Below are 22,620 nucleotides of genomic sequence, written 5' to 3' on the forward strand. Positions count from 1 at the left end.
CTACATTTGATGAAAACTTATTAGGAATTGATAGAATGTAGGTCATAATAAAAAAAAAACAGTAATTAACCAGATAATAGAATAAATAGTCAATTCTCATTTATGCATTTTCGATTTACATGAGCACTCAGAAAAAAATATAAACTTCATCGATTCGAAAGGCGAATAACAGAAAAATGTCAAGACTAAAAAAAGGAACGAAATTTCATCGAAGAGTTATTCCAAAAATATAAAACCAAAAATTTCTTCATATCTTTCAAGTTTTGAGAAAAAGAATAGTCCGAAAATATAAAGTAACAAAAAGTTTTAGCAAACAAAGAAAAAATGAAAAACTGTAACGAAGTTATTTCAAAATAATCGTACCCCGTAAATTCTTTCATATACATGAAACTTGGTCTTTTAGACAAATATATAAGGTTGGAGTCGATATTCACATAACTACAATCAAAGATTTTTATAAGGTTGAGTAGGTAAAGAACTTCGTTACACAGTAAAATGGATTAATTAACTTCACGTTTTTAAAGTTCGTCACGCCATTCTCCAGAATAATCTCTCCAGTGTAACAACGTGTATCTATTTTCTGATGGTGCTAGTTTATTAAATACGGTTTCGGGTGGAGGCGCTTGACCGGATCCCGATCCGAGGTCCGTTTTCTTTTCCTGAGGATTTTTCTGATTTTCTTGGTTCGTTTCGGCTGATTCGTGTGCTGGTTGTTCCTTCGCGACTTCCTGTAAGGGATTATTTATTGTTGCAATAATACACTCGTTTTGCTTTATTTTTTTTAGAAGCGCGACATAAATGCAAGTTTTATATATATATATATATATATATATATATATATATATATATATATATATATATATATATATATATATATATATATATATATATATATATATATATATATATATATATATATATAAATATAAATATAAAAACAACTATTAAAGTACAATAAATCTAACATAAATAAAAATACGTAAGAAAAAAAAATACTTCGATAGCTTCGTTGGGTGTATCTACTACAGTATCAGGAGGTGGGTTATGGAAATCTTGATGCAATTTTCCAGAGTGAAGATCAGCAATAAACTGTTTTAATTTGCCTGGTACACTGAAACAATATAACGACTTTAAGTATGAAAACGTGTAAAAGCGATGTAAATCTAAACAAAATTTTTACTGAAACTTGATTAAAGTGACCTCTTACTCTATATTATCGAATCTCTTGAACATATACATGTGTCTGAAGCTATCAATTGCTATCAACGGCAAATCCTATGATTGTATATAAAGAAAATTTGAATCACTCAGTAAAAACATTGAATACAACGTAAACAATTCAGAAGTTTTAATCGATTTAAAAAAATGCTACAAAAATGCCAATTTACATGAATTGATTTTCCAAGATGATGTAGCGGATGTGCAAAGGTCGTACCGTCTGCAGTCAAAAAGTTTACGCGACCTAAAGTTAAATTTTATAAAAATCGTTACATCATTATGTTTTTCTTAACAAAAAAAAATTTCACAAAACATCACAAACAAGCTCAATTAAGTGAGACCTCTTTCTGACAAAAGTTCTCTTGAGACAGCATTTTTAAATCGTTGAATACTTGTGATGTCATCAGGTTTGTGAAATAGAATTAAAAATGGTAACCCTTCTTCAGTAAGCTCTTCTCCATTTTCAAATGTTATTTCTCTCACTAATGGATTAGCTTTGTCATTCACCCATTGCTTAAGTTGTTCAAAATTGTTCAAACCCACTGTTAAGGCAGCTTCTGATTCACCAGATGTCTACAATGAGTTTCATACACAAGTTATTATGCAATTAGGATGGTACTAACTATATCAGTTAGCACACCAACTGAAAGGCTCGCCTTTCAGCTTGCCAACATTTAACATAACTTTACTACTGTATTCATTACTTTTAATTCATACACATAACTATAAATAATAAATGAATATTAGATTTTTAATTATAACAGCAAAAACCTACACCAGACCAAAAAATATCTCCATAAACTTTTGAACTTTAAAAAGAAGAACTTAAAGTTTTTTTCTTCAAAAATATTTTCATAAATTATCAAATCAAATCATAGAAAAATTAAAATCATTGAAAAATTAAACAGCTCTAATACCAAAATGATTAGCAGCATCAAATTAATACAAACCTTCTTTGGTTTAAATATAATTGATTCTCCAACCCGACGTTCTTGTGCACTAGCCTCTCTAAAAATAAGCTAAATGTTGTTGCCATTACAGTTTACCAAACACTCTTTCAAGTAAACAAATCCTCTTAAGTTTTGAATTATAGCACAGTTCTAAGGCACAAAACAACTTTCTTAGTCTTCATAATATTTGATCATAAAACAAAACAAAGAGTTGATTAGTCAACAATCAAAATATCAATGATGCTAAAAAAAAAAAGACAATTCAATATTCACACATTGAATTACGTTTTTTTGACAGTAGATCAAGATAATATTTAGGACAGAAAGTTGAAATTCAATAATTGTAAATTCAGAACTTGTTAACCAGCAAAATTTAATCCAACTTATAAAGAATTATCTTTTGACCATGACAACAATTTTAATCGTTATCAACAAGTGAAAGGATGACAGTTATGGCAATTGTGATCTACACATTCCTGCTAATGTTTTAGGGTGATAGTGAACAGTGTTCCTCCAGCTGCTCAACAAGTTCTTAATTTGTCAACTTGAAAAGTTGTTTGCCTTTTAGTAACAAACTTTAAAAAATAAAGATTTAAAATAATCTTTATGCTTTTTTGTATATTTAATTTTTATGACAAAAAGAGTTAACCTAAAGCAACTATAAAGTGAAACTTACCCTAAAACAGCTATGAAATCAACTATTTCACTCATTTCTTCTGCAAGCTTAAAATAACACAAAAATTGTGGTATAAAAGGAAACAACAGCACACAGCTGACAAACTCACAATTATCTAAATCAAATTCTAAGAAAGATAAACAATCCTTATCTTATTAAATCTTAAAAAGATAAAAACAACTCTTACCTTATTAAAGGTTTGATAAGCTTCATTTTTACTCTCAAGATAGGCTACAATTGTATTCTTTTTTTCCTGAATTTATTTAAAAAATATATTGAATGGATTAAATTTCCTTAGAGTATTACATAGAGCATTATATTAAAGCTTTAATAGCACTTAACTAAAAAAAGAAAAAAATATTTTACTTATAATAATGGAAAGACTCACATTAATTTTTAAATCATTTATATTGGTAACATCAATTACAGAAGGTTTTAAATTTTGTTTTAAAAATGATGTGAAAGCATCAACTGAACGGGCTCCTCGATATTCCTTCCTCATTACTTTGCCATTTTTGAACAACTTTAATGTAGGATATTTACTGACCATATTTTCAAGTGCAATTTGCTGCTGATTTTCACAATCAACACGGCCAAGCTTAACATCCTGGAAATAAATTTAAATATTTCTTTACTAAATAACAAGTAGACAACAAGTAAAGTAATATACATATTAGATGAAAAGAGCAAACAAGAGTCTTTTTCAATAGAAAATTTCATCAGTTAATATTAAAATATAAAAAAAAGTCTTAGTAACCATAGAAGTATTTTCTAGCCGTTAAATATAAGGAAGTGTAGTCTGCTAGACAAAAGATATACAGGATGCAGAGATTACAACTTTACTAGTGAAAAGATAATTTGAAATCATAAAGGGTAAATAAGAATGACAAATTACACATCATTTACATTCCTTTGGTTATGCGCACAATAGGTCAAACTTGTAGCATTTTATGGCTACAAATCACAATATTTCTTAAAGACACATGCAGACAAAAGTAGATACTTGTGGAAAATACAACTTTACTAATGTATTATTGTAAAACATTACACTATCTCTTTGAGTCAATGCCTGCATTTACAGTATGCATATATACTTCTTTGAATGCCAAACATTTTTATTCATTATTTATAAGCTGTTATTACAGAAAATTAAAAAAGGTAACTTTTTGCGAAACATGTCACATAATTCTAGTACTATTCAAAACAAGAATTAAAGAAGTCAATGGGCAGATATATTGCAGATGAAGCAAACTTGAGCTTGACTCACCGGATATTCTTCATGAATGATATCAGCAGTTTGATGAAATATTGGAGCCAACTGTTGACTAAACATGCACCTAAGAATTAAGCAAACACTTATGACCTGCCAAAACTGTATTCTAATCTTGATGTGACAAGTATTTTGCTAACTTAACAATCATCCTAGAAGTGTACAAAAATGAGTTTATTAACTTACCAATCAGCATAGAAGTTTATAAAAACAAGTTTATTTTTTGCTAGAAAAATAAAAAAAAAATCTCAAAGTATAAAGTTTATATGAAATGTAAAAAAAAAAATAAATATATTTAATCAGTTTCACCTAAAAATATTTTCTGAAATATTGCACTTCAATTTTTTCTGTAATATTGCACTTCAATTTAAAAAATATTTTCTGAAATATTGCACTTCAATTTAAAAAATTACTAAATGAAAAACAAATGATTTATTGGTAGATTAATCTAAGAATCTTTTTATTAAATAGTGAATGACAAAAGCAAAACTTGGTCAACTTGTTTGTATTCATTTGACAAACTTAAATATTTAAAAATATTTTTCCACAATTGAATTGGTTTTTATTAAAGAAGTACAAGCCAGTAACAGTAAACTTTCTGAAAACCAATAAAAACTTTCTACAGGGTAGGTTAAAATTACCTGCAATAAATGTTTTCACACTAAAGTAAATTTTTACCGCTCATTGATTGTTAATTAATCAAAGAGATGTCTTGGCAAAGTCAATTCAGAATCATATGGGAGTGCCCTGAAGGACTGAACTTGACATTTATGGCACAATTTCACTTTTAATGAACGGCCTCCCTCAACTCCATACTTCATTCCAATAGATCATTCAGTATGGAGCATTTTTGAGGAAAAAGCCTGTGAAAAACAACATAAATACTTTGATTTGTTGAGCAAAAGAAAGTGTTGATCAAAGCATTCACTGATCTCAACGTCTCCTACTTGCATACCACTATGGACTCATTCACCATGCATCTTGATGCATAACATAAAGCAAATGAAGATATCTTTGAGGTCTAACAGTTTTTTTTCATTCCAAAAACTTTCTAAACTTTTTTTTAAGTGAAAATTATGATACACACTGTAGAATCTGTAGTTTATTTTCAAATTTTCATGTGTTTATCTGGAAGAAAGTACACAGACCAGTGCTTAAAAACATAAGGCCTATTGAATCAAATTAGAGTTTGATTTAAGGGTCCATTAGCTAAAAACTCTGGGCTATCTCATCGAGATTGAACAGCTTGAATAAAAACAACAAAAGGTGAGAAGAACACATATTAAAGCTAGCTACAGGTTGTTTTGTTATCAAACATTCTAATAGTGATAAGCAATCATTAGTGGCTAAAAAACAGGCTTGTTTGCTGTATTACAAGATCTTAACCAAATAGAGCAATTGCATATTAATGGACAATGAGACTTACATCAAAGATGAAAATAAACAGATTTCAGGATATCAATTTTATGATTCAACAATCCTGAGACTCTGTCTTGTAATAACATATTATTAGACAAATAGTGGGAAAAAGCTCCTCAAGTGACAAGCTATTTGTACTTGTTGCATGAAGAACTGATTATTCAAGACTTCATCAACATTGAATGCTAACTTACAGTAGGAGTGCCTGCAGAAACAATTGCTTCCTATCACTTGAGAATATAATAAACACATTACTTGCTAGCCAAATATAGCAGGCTACTATTATACTAAATCAGTAGTTGAATGGTGAGAAGTAAACCAAATTTCTGCAGTAATAAAGAGCATGAAACTAGAAAACTGCCCAGATCTTTTCCCGATTTAAAAATATTGGGCTATTGTCAACTAAAAACCTAAAGGTAAGTGGAAGTGCTTAAGATGCACCAAAAATATATCAAGAATGTGATCTTCATGCTGGAAAAGTAACTTCAGATGCTAAGAAGCTGATGAGCACCATTAAAAGAAAATTGAGAAAATTTGGGAAATCTAAACACTAATTATTTTGATTTGCTTATCTGTTTTCTTTTAAATCTAATAAAAGAATTTTCCAAAAATAATGTTAAAAAAGATTTAGTTTACTAGTAATATACAAAAGAATTTGTAATAAAAGTTAAAATTATAACCTACATAATGTGTCCTGATAATTTTCTTGAGTTAACTGTAAAGCATCAGTTAAAATGACATCAATTTTCAAAACTACCTAAAAACAACATGTTAAAAGTTATGCATAAGCTATAAAATAAAAGTTCAAAGATTTTGGATTACATTCTTTAAGGTATTGTTGCAAAACCAATAGGCAAAAATGTGAGAATTTCTATATTTTGTCTGTAAAAAAACACTTGACATATCGTAACTGATTGCTTTGGTTTAATAGGGGCAGTAGAAATCCCAAAAGATTGTGCAACTATTTTTGAACCAACTTAAAATTAAATTCAGTAATTAAAACAGTAATCAACCTATAGCTTGATGTCTTTCGTATTTATTTTTAAGAAAAAAGCAAGCTCACAGATTTCTAAGTAAAGATGAAATAAAAGAATTTTTATATTATTAATTTATCATGTTTTTACAAATTTTAAGTCCATATATGCACTCATAGTTTTTAAAGGTTAAATTCTTCTGGTTTAACACCTTAATCTCTTACCATTTGTTCTACAAAATTGCAGTGAGAAACAGTGTCAATTTTAACACCTAGAAATAACTGTCTCAATATAGGTTTTTTATGCAAAGTTTGTTTGTTATAGGCTGTTTTATACAAAGAGGCAGATTTTGAAGACAAAACAATTATGTGCTTTCATTTTCAACTTTAATGGTGTCTTGAAACAAAATAAATATAGATATATAGCTGTTAAAGTTTAATACTATGGTATAATATTGTACACTTGTATTTAAAATATATAAAACATATATAAAAAAAAAAAAAAGTGCATAAATTCAAATGCCTCTTTTGGACTAATCAGAATTTAACACTCTGTCTCATAACCTACCAAATTATAAAGTTGTGAATGCAGGGTAGTCATGCTGAAATAAAATCCTATTTTTGTAGGAATGTCAAACCTCCAAAATATTTCAAACACTATTTCATGTGATGCCATTGTGAACCTACCAAATTTATGTGAATAATGGAATAAAACTTTTTAAAAATCATTGTTGGCATCAAGCATTCCCTTCTGTGGAGTACTTCAAGTAAATCTGTATAGTAATTTTTTTAAACAAGATTGCAAAATGATAAGTTGAATTATTAGGTTGGTTATTTAACTTTTCATAAACCAATGGATAAAGAAATGGTAAGTTTCAGTTAGAGACCAGATCCCTCATTTACAAGGTATTCCTGCCATTAAAAAGATCCATGATAAATAAGTGGATAGTTTGAAACTTCGCATCATTTCTTCTGCAAAACAGTATGCATTAAGAATCCATCTGGATTGCATTTTAAGAAGAGCAAATTTATAGATCAGAAAAGAAACTCTGATAAAATGGGTCATCAATATTACTCATAAGAAAAGAGGAGCTAATAGATTATTGGTATTAGAAGCAATTAAGATGGCAAGTAAGCCAGCATAAAAATAATACAAAAAAGAGAGAGAAACCAAACAGAGTAAATAAACAAAAGTGAAAAGAACAAGTATAAAACTAAAAAAAGACAGAATCTCCCAATATCAGAGAAAAAAATTGATATTTTTTTTATGAAATTTGTGACACTACAATTAGAAGACGTATTTGCTGTACTTTGTACAAATAAAGTAAAGTTTTGTATAATAAAAAAATTGAAAAATTAAAGAAAATGAACACTAAACGTACAAGGTGGTTTATTAGAACAGTGAAGAAGCCTACACTGAAGCATTTGATTGTGACAACCACAGTCCTAACTTGCTTTTGAAATTTTTACATTTGGTGATATCATGTTGTAAGGAGACTTATGACTTTCAAACATGATTCTGCATCATCATGTATAATTCTACATTATTTTTAAAAAGATAAATATTCCAGCTATTGCAAGCTCTATCTGCACATACGAATAAAGAAGCAAAAATTAGCATAAGGGATAAAACTGAATTAAGTTCCATTTTGAAAAACGTAAAAACTTACTATAAAAACACTAAAAATAACGTAGATACTTCTTCTATCCATATTTACTGCTACGTAAAATATGATTTAAAATAAAGCTTTAGTATCACTGTAATTTTGTATATAAAAGGAAGTGCTTTCTATGTAACGGCTTGTTCCTGTCGTCAGTCAGCTACTGATTTGTTGTCGTGGAAGATTTCTCGCGTGATGACGATCTAAAACGCGGGCAGAAACGATAACCCAAACTTTTTTTTAAATATTTTTTTTTATCAAAGAACATTAAAATTTAGCATCGTCCTTAATATAAGTAAATTTTCGCTTTCATTGTATTTATGATATGGTAAAAGCTATTCAATAATTAACAATATATATTTTGATATGCGGTATTTTTCTTTCGGACATTTTTTAATTCAAGATTGGGAAAAGTCGATATCTAAAATTTAGAAATATTGTGCCCATTTTTACTCTAATCTTTTCTATTTTGCGCAATTTTTAGCTTTTTTTTTTTCTTTCATTAAATTCTAAAATAAAAATGCTTAAGTTTTATTACAAATCTATTTGTCCGAAATCCGAAAAAGATTAATAAAAAAACGCCCAAACTACCCAATCGGATCCGATATTTTCCGGATAAAGAAAAAGATATTCAGGAACTAAACGAAAAGTCATCTATCGTTTAATAGCAAAATAAATGGTTTGAGCGGAACGCTACAGATTCTCTGTACTGTATACTACTTCAGAACAATTGTATTAGTAAGTGCGGCCAATCAAATATTGGTCGCAGAATGTTCAAAGCTCGCTTTTAAGGTGGTACTAGCCCTAAGGTGGTACCACCTTAAGGTGGTACATTGGGATTTTTCCATCTATTTTTCAGTTTTCTCAGCGCCATTTTCAAATGAAACAAATCCATATTGTGATTAAACATTTACTAGGTAATTCTGGTGGATGCTAACCTTGTATTTTTAATACCGCACAAGAGCAAAATTACTCTATGAGGTGTATGAAATCCTAAAAATACTTGTGACCCATATTTATAACCTGGAGAAAAGTCAACAAGAAAAGGAAGTGATTACGTTTTAATCGTTTCTTTACCAACAAAACTGCTTCGAAATGTTGTCATGAAAATTTTTTGCTTTTTTGTGCGTAGTTTTTTTGGACTTTTTTAAGAATAATTTTGAAGGACGTATTACAGAATTACATCTGTAATTTTCGACATGTAATTTTAAATTTAAAAAAAATCCAAAGTTGGAAAAAAGATCTTGAATTTTTTTATTTTAAAAAAGTTTTGTGACGTTTTAGACAAGTTGTAATCCCGTCTTCTCGAAAAATTTCAATTTAAGCAAATTTTTAATGATTGCTCTATGCCATATTGAGGTATGTCATTTGTTTAAATAAAATGGTAATTTTTAGGAAAGCAGTCAAAAAAAACACGTGACTGGAAACCCGAAAATCAAATTGAAATAACAGATTGAGAAGTTTTCTTCAGATTCCTAGGAGCTTTAAAAGTAACACTAACAGCGTTCATAGCTGTTCAGAAAGATTACCAAAGATTAAAAAGCTCAAAGATTAAATGAAATTACCCATGGAATTCCAAGGCTTAATTATCCATGTTTGAAGTTATCAAATAAAATCAGCTGGGAAAATATCATATATGATAAAAGTTATGAAAGAAAACAGCTGGGAAAATATCATCCATACTAAAAGTGATCAAATAAGATCAGCTGGGAAAATATCATACATATTAGAAATTTTCAAATAAAATGAACTGGAAAAATTATCAAACATGTTAAAAGTTATTAAATAAAATCAAACTGGAAAAATTAAAAAGCAAAGAAGTTCAGGAGCTTAAGGAAAGATTATGAGTAAGTTAAGAACGGGGGGGGGGGGGGGATATATTTGATTTAAAAGGGTTTTTCTTAAAGCTTTGATTCAGATTAAAATATTTTTAGTTTGAAGCTGATTTTCTCAGATTTTCGAAGCATCTTTTAATAAAACTGAAACTATTTTGAATTTTTTTTCATCCGCTTACCAGATTTGAATGAACTTTTAAGGACAGATCTGAATGTCTCAGATTTAAGAGAATAACAAAACCAGTTTACGACAAAATCACTACAGCCACTTGATCTGAACCTAATTGAGTTATATGAAACAATGGTGAGAAATATTTTTACAAGCATTTAATAATTTAGATCATTGAAAATGAGGTAAAAGATTTAAAGTAAAATAACGATTTCATACAAAAAAAACGATATCCTTGTCATTATGGCAATAGCTAATGAATTGCTAATGAATTTGACAATACAAATGCTAATGACAATAAAAAGCTAATGCTTTGACAATAAAAAGCTAATGAATTTGACAATACAAATATATATATATATATTTGTAATCACTTAAAAAATTACATAGTACTTGTTGTAGCCATGTTTTGTAAATAAAAAATGCTAAACTTAAGTATCTCCTTCTTTTTGCAGATGCCAAAGTAATCTAGATAGCACTTGATTTAAATTTGGGAGCGGACTTTTTCAAGAACTAAAACTAGTTAATGACTTATGAATAAAAGTTCAGCTATATGGATGGCATTATGCAATAATTTGGGTGAATGATTTGTAACAAAAAAATTAACCCCTTTTAAAAATTTTCAACAGAAATTAAACCTCCTATTTTGATATGAGCAGTAAATTTGTTTATTGATCTACATTTCTTCATTACACGAATATCATTCTTATCTCACTACAAATGCATTCTGTTACTTTTAATGCTGATTCTACGTCTCTGAATTAGGAGTCTTTAAGAAGAGAACTATGATCTGACAACAGAAACCAAGGAGTATCTCTCGAGATGGATGGAACAAACAAAATATTACAATTTTCCTCGACATAAATGAGACCATAGTCCAAGTTTTTTACCCGAGGTTTGATATGATCTTCAAGCTTCTACATGAGGTTCTAGCTGTTACATGAGCTTTGTTTTAATTGGACAACTTTTTTCACGGTTTTGTTTAGGATAATCTTCATATCGCAAAATTTTATGTTTATTTTTAATATTAGACAAATCAGACTCAGCAAGCACACAACGTTGAAACAACGTTGAAATAACGTTGATCGACGTTGATCAACGTTATTTCAACGTTGTTTCAACGTTGTGTGCTTACTGGGAGAAGATTCTAAAGCATCTTTATCTTTTATTCTTGTAAGTTCAACAAGCAATTTCTCTAGTGAAGATTTAATCAAAAAGAGTTCTTGAAAATTAATGTTGGTGCTCTGAGCACTTTTGTCAGCTAGTCAAAAAAAGTTGTAGTTTCTAAAGCAATTTCACAACTTTCAAAAATATTTACTGTAAATTGCATGAGTAAAAGTGTTGCGACCTTTTATAGCTCTTTTTTATAGTATGCAATTATTATACCCTTTATTTTATTGGAATGCTCAAATAAGTCTCGCAGGTGTGTTACCGTGGTTTATTTGGCAGCTTATACAGTCTTTTCACATTAACATTGTAAAAAAGAATTAGAACATTTTGTTTATGCATGAATTGTATTGGGTAAGTATAAATCCAATAGTCCTCAAGATTCTTTCCCATTGCTAGAAGTTGATTGTAATAATTGACTCAACAGGTTTGAAGTTATGAAAGACGTCTAGAAAAATAAACCAATTGGGAACCAGGAAGACTGCTTCAAAAGACCTTCTTCTGTGATCTTGATTTCATAAGAACGGAGCAAACAGAGGCCATTAAAAAGTAATAATGATAAAAAAAACGCATCATGTGATCACTTTGTAAACAACTATTTTGTTACAAACATTTTTTCAAAAACAAAATCAGAAACCTTTAAAGTCAAGATGGCAATTTTAAAACTAATATTTCTCTAAAACGAATTTGGGGTAAACATATTCAATTTGTTTTTGAATCATATATGGTTTAGAATAATTCATTAGCCATTTTTTGTGATATTTACTGATATGTACAAATATTAAAGGTAAATTATCTGTAAAAATTCGTAATTTTCTTGACATCTTAATAAGGAAAGTCCATTTTCGTTTTGAATTATTAATATAAATCTCCAGAAAAATTGATTTTTATGTACCCTCTATATTCTTGGGTATAAAAAAAGTAATGTTTAACTTAATTCACTTTGAACTTTTTTTTTATAAAATATTTTGTGGGAAAGCTAAAAAAGTTTTAAAACGATTTTTTTCTCACTAAAATGTTAATCTAAAGATAGCCAGAACACAAAAACAGCCATTGAATCAACTTTTAGTTTTTCTTTACTTGAATCCATATGGCATTCTTATAAGGTAAAATTTATATAAAAAAGTACTTATATTTTAAGTTTACTTAGAAGCTTAAAAGCAACATGGACCGAGTTTTCTAACTTTTTTTTCTGTTCTATTGTTTCTTTCCAAAACATTAATCCAGCTGCCTGTCCAGACATGCAATGAGAGGTATCTACAGCTGAAAGTCCTCCCAAGTAATTATAACCAGGTCCAATGCTATGAAATGTTTTCAGATAACCAAATGCATCGTGAACAGCTGCATGGAAAGCCCATGGTCCGTTATGGTCAAATAAAATATCGTGCATGATACCAGAATCACCAGGTCCGACTCTTCCTGCATAAAAGAAAAAACTTTTTTAATCCAAATTCTAACTTATTTAATAAAAATGGTTGTATTAAAAGATAATATAAATGCTTTCAAAAATAAACTAAGCTTTAAGGAACGTTATGTAACTTACCTGTTGTGGGGTTTAGCAAGACTCCAAACACGGGGTCCAATGGGCCATAATCTTCAGCGACAAAATCTGCTATTACTTTTCCAGATATAAGTTGTTGAGGTGTTCCCCAGTATTCCGAGTGCGTCAAAATGTCAATAGTACCTGAAAGCCGAATATTACAAGTGTTAATTTTAAAATAATTACTGTGAAACAACTAGCTTCATGAAAACAAAAATCGCCTTGTTCGCGTAAAAGTGCATATCATTTACCTGAGCGGGCTTTATAAATTTTGAGAAATTTATTAGAATCCGCCCTAAAGCGTGTTTTATCTTTAATTTGTCGAAACTCTATCAACTTCTCAACATAATAATAATATGAATTATTTACAACCACTGATGAGTTCAATCCAAAATGCCATTTTTCTTTTAACCTGAGAAACGTATCAATTTCTCGAAGAAGCTCACCAAACGACTCATAATTTTTATCCGTGGATTGATCCGTAACTAAATCTTGAATTTCCCTTCTCTGATATTTGTTTTGGCAAATCTGTTCGTAAGTACAGACTAAGTCTACGCAGTATTCCACTATTGATTGGTTTTTTAGGCACATCCAGGATGGAATTTGAAAAACCTCACGGTTTAAAACAGTGAACTCTTTTTCCACGTTTCCATTGACTCCTCCGTTTTTACATTTTTTGTTATCGACCAACAGTAAAGTGTTATTTTCCACAGATGACTTTTGTTCTATATGGATGTAATCGTCAAAAAATTCATCTTCTTTTGCATCATTGCTCTCTAAGGGATCATAAGACGCTTTACATTCATTTGTTGTATAGTTTTCTGCTTCCTTCTTAACTAATTATTGGATGTATTGATCTTCAACTTTCAAAGTGTTGATATTTTGTTTTACTTCCAATGAGTTTTCAGTGATTCTAACCTTAAGTTCCTCTTTAATTTTATTATCATAGTCGTCGTAAGTTTTTTGTTTTTGGCTTTCAAGCGATTGGTGAAGCACATTGGTAAAGCACCTTTTACCTTTTCGGCTGCAATGGTTGGTTATTTCATTTTTCAACGTTTCATAAAAGTAAGTAGTTGCAATGAAAGAATTGCTTACTGCCATGACTACTACAATATGCGGATTCTGGCTCATTGATACTTTTCCATACTTAAGGAATTCAAGATGGTGTTGTGTTTTTAAAATGTAAAAATGTTATTAGATTTCCATCTCATTGTTAATATCATGCCGGAACCTGCAAAGAAGTATAAAACTGTATCTTTTTCGTAATTTATTCTAGACCAAAGAGTTTATCATAATCCATAAATGTAAAGCACGGTTTTAGTTTGTAGTGTCCAATGGCTAGGGTATGAATTCCGTCTTGTAAGATGTGTCTTTTGTCGTCGTTAGCGCTGAGAGCGACTTTGTTGATTTCTTCGGTGTAAATGTTATGTTCATGTGATCGGAAGACGTTCATGGTTGCAAGCTTTTCCATCTTATTCATTAAGCAGTCTTTATAATCTTGATGAGTGATGTGTTTTTTGAATATTCTCCATGGTTTGTTATTTTTAAAAAAAATTTATTCTTTAAAAATTTCACCACAAGGTATTGATAACTTCTTGAAAGTCAAGACCTTCATCCAATTTTTTTAAGACGTAAAGACACAAGTGACCACAATAAGACGTGTTACCAAATTGCACTCTTTCACTGTTATAATAAACCGGGCTTTTCAAGTATTTAGTCAATTCAACAAGAGGAGGCTGAGCATAAGAGTCAAAGCTGTATTTTTTGTCAGCGTCTTTATACCAGCACACCCAATGAAATCCATCTGTACTAGAATCTCCTGTGTTGACAATTCCACATTCTTTTTTCATTGTCTTTTTTGGTAAATCATCCCTCACAAAAACACCTCTAAAGTTTTTCAATTTTAACTGTTTAGTAGCCTTTATCAATTGAAAGTTAGTTAAAGCCTCATTGGGTAAAACAATTCCTTCTACGTCAATCCATTGAAAGTTGATCATTTTTTTTAATTTCTTAAAAAGTTTATCCGAATTTTTTTAACAAGCGATTTTTCATAGAATAGCGCCTAAAAAGGGTATACTATTAAAGGGTGAGTTAGGTCCGAGCAATAATCCGGATCCAATAGATTGATAGCCTTTTCCATTTTTAACAAAGAGTCCATCACCGTGAACATTTTTAGTCCATGGGGTAATAAACAATCCTTCTCCACCTAAAGTTTTTATCTTCATTCCATTTCCATTTTTGCTCATGTAAAAAAGACCTCGCCCAGCAATTTTATCAACCATAGCAGAGCCAGCAGAAGAACCTACACCTGCTAACAATCCGGTGGCGAGAGCAGGAACTACTCTTGTGGCAAGAGTGCTGCCTAACATACCTAATAACGGTAGTAGAGCTCCGATGAATCCTCCTTCAATGGTTGAGTTGTATGATAATTGCCTTTTGCTCAATTTAAGAGTGACTCCTTTACCAGCTTCATACGCTTTTCTAATTTTGTTCAATTGCGCATTAGTGATAGCGAGAACATGTTTACCGTTCAAGTCTTGATGAGAAAGCTTAATGCTAGTATCGGTTTTATCATGCATAGCTTTTTTAATTTTATCAGATTGGCTCTGCGAGATATTAATTTTGATATTTTGATAATTGCTCATTTTTTTATGTATTAAAAATTATTTATTTCACTTCTCGAATATGATATCGTATTGTAATATCCTCTCCACGAAAATCAACCAAATCTCCATTCTGATCAATGATGCGAGTAACCATTGTTGAAATTTCAAACAGTTTAACAGGAAGATAAATCAAATGCATTGGTCTCTCGATGATTTTATAGCCAGGACTAACATTTGGATAAAAGGAGTAAATGCAATTGAGTTGGGTTCCATTAATATAGGATGATCCGATAACGTTGTTAACGATTCTGATGGTGTTAATGCTTGAAATTCTAACGATATGATCCGACTCGTATTCGGAATTGGAATTTAATTTTCTTTTAGTAAACCCTAAAACTGAAGAGATGCTGTTCTCCACGTTAAAGTCAATCAAATAATTCAAACCAAGTTTAATGGTTGATTTTAAAGTATTAAGATTGATTCCAATTTGAAGGTTGTTTGGAGAGTAATTAATTTTATTTGCAATAATATAACTTCCACGTTGAGCTGTTTTTATTGTGTTTAAAATAGACTTTTGCAAATACTCATTGATGTCTTTAATGTCATAGCTTCCTGATGGAATGATAGTGTTCTCCCAATGAGCTCCATTGTTCATGCTGTATTTGAAAGAATTGTTTTTACTGTTTACATTTGGAATGCTGTTGTAAGTTTCAAGACCGAGAAAAGCCATTTCATAACTTTTTCCTTCGTCAAAAACGATTTTATCTAAAAATTCAGTGGTGATAACACTTGATTTTCCATCTACATCGATGATTATACCTGTCATTTTTTAAATAATAATTATTTTTTAAATTGTTTTAGAAAAATAAAAAATCATCAAACCCGCTTCGATATTTTCCGCAATCCTTTTTCGAGGATAAATCAATGACGGCAAATCCGTGAGGTTCATTCCAGCAATGATTGCAAAACTTTTTAAATTCTTCTATTTTCATATCACAGGAAACGTGATCTTGATAAATGTGATTAACGCTTTTTTGGTCTTGTTTAAAGAGACAAATAAAGTTAGCATTTTCTCTGATGGTATGTCTTGGAATCTCGAAATAGTTTTGAGCGAGATAAAAGCAGTCAACGTTAGAATGTCTTCCTCGGATATAATATTTTTCACACTTGTTTTGATTGGTCAATTGCAAATCATCAAAGATCATTAAATTGTTTTTAGATGAATCAAGATCTTCTGGTTCTGGCACATCGTCTGCTGTTTCGAAAAATTGACATTCCATATCATAATTGTCAGAATATTTTTTTGAAAGATCGTTAATAACATCTTCATGGATTAAATTCAATTTTTCCATTTCGTCTTGTACATCATCCGTTAACAAATCAACAATATCCTTTTTAGGAAGTTTATTTTCGAATGATCTTTTGAGTATTTTGTATTCGGGTTGGAAAAGGGATTTTCCAAACACTTGCAATCGGTTGTAATCTAGCCATCCAGGTCTGAGCAGTAAATTGAGCAGCAACGTTGTTTTTCCGTATCCAGACTTTCCAACGATGATTCCTCGAATGCTTCTCGGTAAAAGCTTGCTGTTGTTTCTTTTGGTTTTCCCAATTTTACACGACAATTTCATCACTTCCATATTTTTTATATTAAAAAAGTTTTTATATATGTTAAAATGTACTGCGTTAAATGCAAAAGAGAGACTGAAACCATTCACTTGAAAAACGAGATCACAAAAAACAACAGAACTATGTTGAAAGGGACTTGCAACTCTTGTGGGATAACAAAATGCAAGTTTGTTTCGGCTGCAAAAGGAGAAGACTTGGTGGAATCGATCAACAATTTTTCAAAAAAAATAAAGCTTCCATGGGCAAAGTTTCCAGGAGAAATGCACGTTCCAGGGATGAACTTTGCAGGACCTGGTACCAATTTAGATAAAAGACTCACTTCCACAGACATGTATCAAGAGTGGAGCAAACCGGTGGATAGAGTGGACAATGCAGCATATCATCACGATTTAGCTTACAAGTATTTTAACGACAAGCAAAACAGAAATTTAGCAGATCGAAGGATGCTTGAAGAAATGGATTCTATACAAAATCCTACTCAAAAAGAAATAAGCGAGCGAAAAATCATCGAACCCATCATCAAAGCCAAAGCTAAATTTGGATTGGGTGTGAGTGATTTGAAATGGACGGATCAACTTGCAGAGGAGCTTCATAAACCGGTGATTCATCATTTTAAAAAAAGAAAAGTGATTGTGAACGACATTGATGAAATATGGGCTGCTGATTTGGTGGACATGCAATCGTTTTCAAAATTCAACAAGGGCGTAAAATATTTGCTCATGGTTATTGATGTGTTTTCAAAGTATGGATGGATTGTTCCGTTAAAAAGCAAAACAGGTCTTGAAGTAGCTGAAGCGTTAAAAAAGATTTTCACAGAAAGAAAATGCATTAAATTGTGGGTAGACAAAGGAAAAGAGTTTTACAACAAGCACGTGAGAGCGTTGGGTGTGCAACTGTATTCCACTGAAAACGAGGAAAAAAGTTCTGTTGTCGAGCGATGGAATAGAACAATGAAAGAGAGAATGTTTAAATATTTTTCAGCCAACAATACCAATAAATACATTGACGTATTGGATGAGATGGTGAAAAATTACAACAACACAAAGCATTCTTCCATCAAAATGACACCAGTGGAAGCTAGCGATGAAAAGAATAAATATAAGGTCTGGTGGAGTCTGTATGGAAAGGATCAAACATTACCAGCAAAACCGAAATTTTCCATGGGCGATCAAGTGCGAATCGTAAAAAAGAAGTCTCATTTTGAAAAGGGGTATACGCCGAGATGGACTGAGGAGGTTTTTACAGTGTCAAAAGTTCAGTATACGAATCCGCCCACGTATAAAATCTCTGACGCTAACGGTGAAGAAATTCAAGGCACCTTTTACGAGCAGGAGATGCAAAAGACACATCAAGACATATTCAGAATTGAAAAAATCATTCGCAAAACCAAGAGCAAGTCGTTAGTCAAATGGTTGGGATATCCAGACTCGTTCAACTCATGGGTAGATAATAATGAATTGTTAAGTTTGCAAAAATAGACGCGTCGTTTTGTATGGCAAGAAAAAAAATTTTTGATTTTGAGTTAAATAAAATCTTGCATATAGAAAAGAAATGAATGCGATAATGAATAAGATGATTATAAAAATAAATGTGCTTGAAGCTGATATGTATGAAAGCATGAAACATATTGACTTGAATAGGTTCATGTCTAAGTACCAATTGATGTTGAATGAATTGCGTTGTAGTATTCATGAAGCAGTGAATTTAGATAATATGAATGATATCCTTGAAAAGATGTTTTATTTTGAAAGTGAATTGGTTGATGATTTTTTAGAAGTGGAACAGAAATTTCGATGGGATAGTAGAAATATGAAATTGGAAACATACATGAATAACTTGCATAGACACTGTGGTATAATTAGTAAAATAATTCAAATGATGATAATGTTAAATCCTTAGTCAAATGGTTAGGATATCCTGATACGTTCAACTCTTGGGTGAACAATAAAGAATTGTTAAGTTTGCAAAAATGATCTAAAAATTTATTTTTAATATGTAAAATGCATGCTCCTCACAAGTTTTTTAGAAATGTTACCTCAGCAGAAGTCCACAGTTTGGATTTGCAATTAAAAATTTTGGAAGAGAGGGTTAGAGAGTTGGAGGAAAGAAGACCAAACAACATTATTGTGTCTACGAAAACGTTAGATCATCCACCTTATTTCAACGTTAACGAACAATATGAGATTTTTGCCCAGAAAGACATTAAATTTGCTGCTCTCTCACATACAATGATAGCTTTATCCATTGGGCTGAATTTGGAGAAAGGTGTTGCAGTGATAACATTAATGAATAAAATTACTGATCAATTGAATTATAGAAAAAACGAAGTTATTATTTCAGAGTCTGTAGATGATGTTATTATGGACGTGAATAGTAACAGCAAACAGGACGTGATTGTTAAAAAAGGAGAAAAACTTTGTAAGATTAGTTACATTGATTTAAAATAGTTTTTTTCGCTTAATAAAAATGGAAATATTGAATGAAAAACTTTATCCAGTTCTTCCATCAGCTCCTATAGATGAAGGAGGACATGTTTATAAGCTTCAGAAAATAAGCGAGATTCAGAAAGAGATAGAGAGTGAAAAAGCAAAGCGAGTTCATCTAAGCAAAAAGTACCATCGCGTGTTTAGAATCATTTCGAATGTGGATAATACAATGCAAGGATTATGTATAGCACTAGGTGCGACTGGAATAGGGCTTTTGTCTACGATTATTGCCAGTCCAGTAGCGATTGCGTGTGAAGGTGTGGCTATTGGAATGGGGTTTTTATCGATTGTTGGAGGTCAAGTCAACAAAAAACTAGCATTAAAAGCGGAGAAGCATGAGAAGATCAAAGTGTTGGCTGAGTCGAAATTGAACACCATCAGCGAGCACATTTCCAAAGCGTTGATAGACGGAAAAATAAGCGATTCAGAGTTTCAATTGATTCTTGGGGAGCTTCAAAAATTTAAATCCTTGATGGATGAAATACGAACCAAAACCAAAAAGGGAATAGATGAAGTTACTAAAGAAAACTTGATCCAAAAAGGACGAGAAGACGCGATTCAAACGTTTAACAATTTGTTTAAAAAAGGATCAACGTAGTCGTAAAAACCAATTTATGTTTTTTTTCCACGTATTTTAAAAAGATGTTTTTCTTTAAAATACAAGACCTGAATAAAAGGGATGAAATTTTGAAAGAAATTAATGATAGACGAAAGAGGATTTATCAGAACAGCATCAACGACAAAATTTCAGATACGAATTTTCAAGCTGATGTGAGCAAGCTGTTCAAGCCGATCATCGAGAGCAATGAAAAGATGATCAAAAGCCTGTCAGTCGATCAAAAAAAGAAAAGACCTTTCGAAGTGAACAAAGTTGGAGATAAAATGTACATTGGAAAAATGGAGGTTGAAATAGATGGAAATGATATCATTGTCGGTGAAGAAAAGTATAATGGAACAAAAGGTCTTTGGGAACTGATGACTGAATTAACAATACCAAAGAGCTATACCGATGAAGATTTGCAAAATTATGAAAAAATTTTAATGGACAGTGATGCTATAAGATCTGATTCGCAACCGCATAAACCGAAATCATCAAGAAGACCAAAGTATCAGCAACTTATTGCTCCTATTTGGGAAAAAATGATGCGTATTGAAAAGGGTATAAAAGGTCGTGGTGTTATTATTCTTCCAAGTGATCCTAATGCGTTGGTAGAAAAGCTTGAATTGAGTATTGCTGCTTGGCATGCTGGGAATAAAGAGTCAAGAAATGTGGCTGTTGCTATTTGCGATGAGCTGTTGAGACAAGGAGAGATTAATAAAGAGGAATATAAATCGTTAATGAGGACTATTGATAAAATTATTTAAAAAATTGTTTTTATTTAAAAAATGCTAATTGTGAACAAAAGAAGATATGTGAAAAAGAACGTTGTTGGAGGAGGTGGTATTGTGGACATGATTAAAAATTTCATAAAAAGAGCAGCTGCGTCAAGTGTGTCAAAAGCAACAGTGAATTTGCTTAAAAATGCTGCTACAAGTAAAATTGGACAAGAAGCGATTACAGCTGCAAAATCTGCTGGGACAGAGTTAGCCCTTTCAGCCATCTCCGCTGCTAAAGACGTGGCTATTGATAAAGGTAAAAAGACCATTGAGAAATTAAAGACTGGTTCATCTATTCAAATTAAGAAAATGTCTAAAAAGAACGCGATTCGAATCTAAGACCTGGTGAAAATGGGGCAGGGCATGAAAATAGTATGAAGATAGCATTTTGTTGCGATGACTTGCAATGAGAGACATTTAAATGAATTAAATAATTTTTTTTTATTATATAAAAAATGATAAGTACTGAGCGATTAAGAGTTACTGAGAACCCAGAGTATGATATTGGTATTGAAAAAGTTGATTTTTTTGAGTACCTTCCAACCAATCTCGATTTAAATTCTTCAGGCACGATTACTTTTGAGATAGACTGTCAATCGATTCAAACAGTACCATCAGAGGCTTACATTCTTATTGAAGGAGTGTTGAAAAAGAGCGATGGAACCTTTTACGATGCTAAAGACAACATTGCACTGGTGAACAACGCTTTGATGTATTTGTTTAATGATGTGACTTATGACTTGTCGGGAGAGCAAGTGGAAAGAGTGATGTATCCAGGTCCAGCCACCACCATACTTGGATTGATGAAATATCCTTATGGATTTCAGTTTGCTGATGGATTAAAACAGATGTGGTATATGGATACGTCAAATCTTGTTGAAAATTCAGGATTTAAAGTTAGACGAGACCATTTGTTTGCAGACACTACATCCGTTGGAGCTTTTTCGTTTAAAATTCCGTTGAAGCACATTTTTGGATTTTGCGAAACCTATGACAAAGTTGTTTATGGGTTCAGACATACCATCACCTTTACAAAGAAAGAATGCGATGATGCGATTTACAGAGCGGAGAGCGTTAGTGCAGGAATGATCAACCTTAAAAAATTCAGACTTTATATGCCTCGCGTTGAATTAGATATTTCGAAAAAGACTGATTTCATGAATTTAATAGCTCAAAAAATTCCCATTCAAGTGGCTTATAAATCAAACAAATGTGAAAGACAGCTTATTCCAGCCGGTCAAACAGAATTTACCTGGTCGCTTGGAAGAGTCACGGACAAAAGCATTCCAAGATTTATCTTGTTCGGACTTCAGACAAACAGAAATTCCAGTCAAACAGTTAATCCATCACTATTCGACCATTGTGATGTTAGCAATTTTTACGTGACTGTTAATGGAATAAAGTATCCAAATTACAATTACGACTTGAATTTTGGAGAAAAGAGAGTGGTCATGGCTTATTCAGATGCGTTCTCTTTTGATGAAAAATATTACGGCACAAATGAACTTGTTTGTCAATCTGGGTTAACCTTGCTTAAATATATAAAACTATATCCGTTGTTCTTTGTGGATATCAGCAAGCAAAAAGAAAGAGTGGCGTCGGAAACAGCTGAATTAGTGGTAAACCTTAAATTTCGAACTTCAACTA

At 31.2% G+C, this 22,620-nt stretch overlaps 2 protein-coding genes across 3 annotated transcripts; both read right to left on the minus strand.

The window, feature by feature from the left end:
* Positions 1–65: 65 nt before the first annotated feature.
* Positions 66–8,361, minus strand: LOC145185139 (endoplasmic reticulum resident protein 44-like). 2 transcript variants are annotated; one of them, XR_016455369.1, is made up of 13 exons: positions 8,177–8,343; positions 6,218–6,290; positions 4,301–4,340; positions 4,112–4,181; positions 3,233–3,451; positions 3,032–3,097; positions 2,845–2,891; positions 2,169–2,226; positions 1,560–1,791; positions 1,389–1,462; positions 1,208–1,275; positions 997–1,128; positions 66–728 (listed from the first exon to the last, which is right to left on the minus strand). XR_016455369.1 is itself a non-coding variant. In XM_090097027.1 (13 exons), exons 1-13 carry the CDS (start codon positions 8,216–8,218, stop codon positions 519–521), a joined length of 1,314 nt encoding a protein of 437 aa, XP_089953153.1. In that variant the 5' UTR covers positions 8,219–8,361; the 3' UTR covers positions 66–518. The 2 variants fall into 2 exon arrangements, 1 of the variants encoding a protein (XP_089953153.1); XM_090097027.1 differs by having other exon boundaries at positions 997–1,111; positions 8,177–8,361.
* Positions 8,362–12,356: 3,995 nt separating this feature from the next.
* LOC149883614 (uncharacterized) lies at positions 12,357–13,979 on the minus strand. The gene is made up of 5 exons (XM_090098606.1): positions 13,797–13,979; positions 13,130–13,709; positions 12,882–13,022; positions 12,485–12,757; positions 12,357–12,436 (listed from the first exon to the last, which is right to left on the minus strand). The coding sequence occupies exons 1-5, from the start codon at positions 13,977–13,979 to the stop codon at positions 12,357–12,359; spliced, it is 1,257 nt and encodes a 418-aa protein (XP_089954732.1).
* Positions 13,980–22,620: the final 8,641 nt, after the last annotated feature.

This window comes from Hydra viridissima, unplaced genomic scaffold (assembly GCF_058129835.1).
Source record: "Hydra viridissima isolate aposymbiotic clone 2 unplaced genomic scaffold, HvirCarnegie_v1 scaffold_9, whole genome shotgun sequence".
Taxonomy (NCBI): domain Eukaryota; kingdom Metazoa; phylum Cnidaria; class Hydrozoa; order Anthoathecata; family Hydridae; genus Hydra; species Hydra viridissima.

What these genes read in the sequence shown, in the direction of transcription:
- LOC145185139 (XM_090097027.1), bottom strand. Translation starts at nt 8,218, where the DNA reads ATGGATAGAAGAAGTATCTACGTTATTTTTAGTGTTTTTATA. An exon ending in GATTTCATAGCTGTTTTAGG is followed by an intron (nt 2,227 to 2,844) that starts GTAAGTTTCACT and finishes GCTTATTTTTAG; the next exon opens with AGAGGCTAGTGCACAAGAAC. An exon ending in ATCTTGGAAAATCAATTCAT is followed by an intron (nt 1,276 to 1,388) that starts GTAAATTGGCAT and finishes ATACAATCATAG; the next exon opens with GATTTGCCGTTGATAGCAAT.
- LOC149883614 (XM_090098606.1), bottom strand. Translation starts at nt 13,979, where the DNA reads ATGGCAGTAAGCAATTCTTTCATTGCAACTACTTACTTTTATGAAACG. An exon ending in AAATTAAAGAGGAACTTAAG is followed by an intron (nt 13,710 to 13,796) that starts GTTAGAATCACT and finishes TAATTAGTTAAG; the next exon opens with AAGGAAGCAGAAAACTATAC. An exon ending in AATTTATAAAGCCCGCTCAG is followed by an intron (nt 13,023 to 13,129) that starts GTAAATGATATG and finishes TTCGGCTTTCAG; the next exon opens with GTACTATTGACATTTTGACG.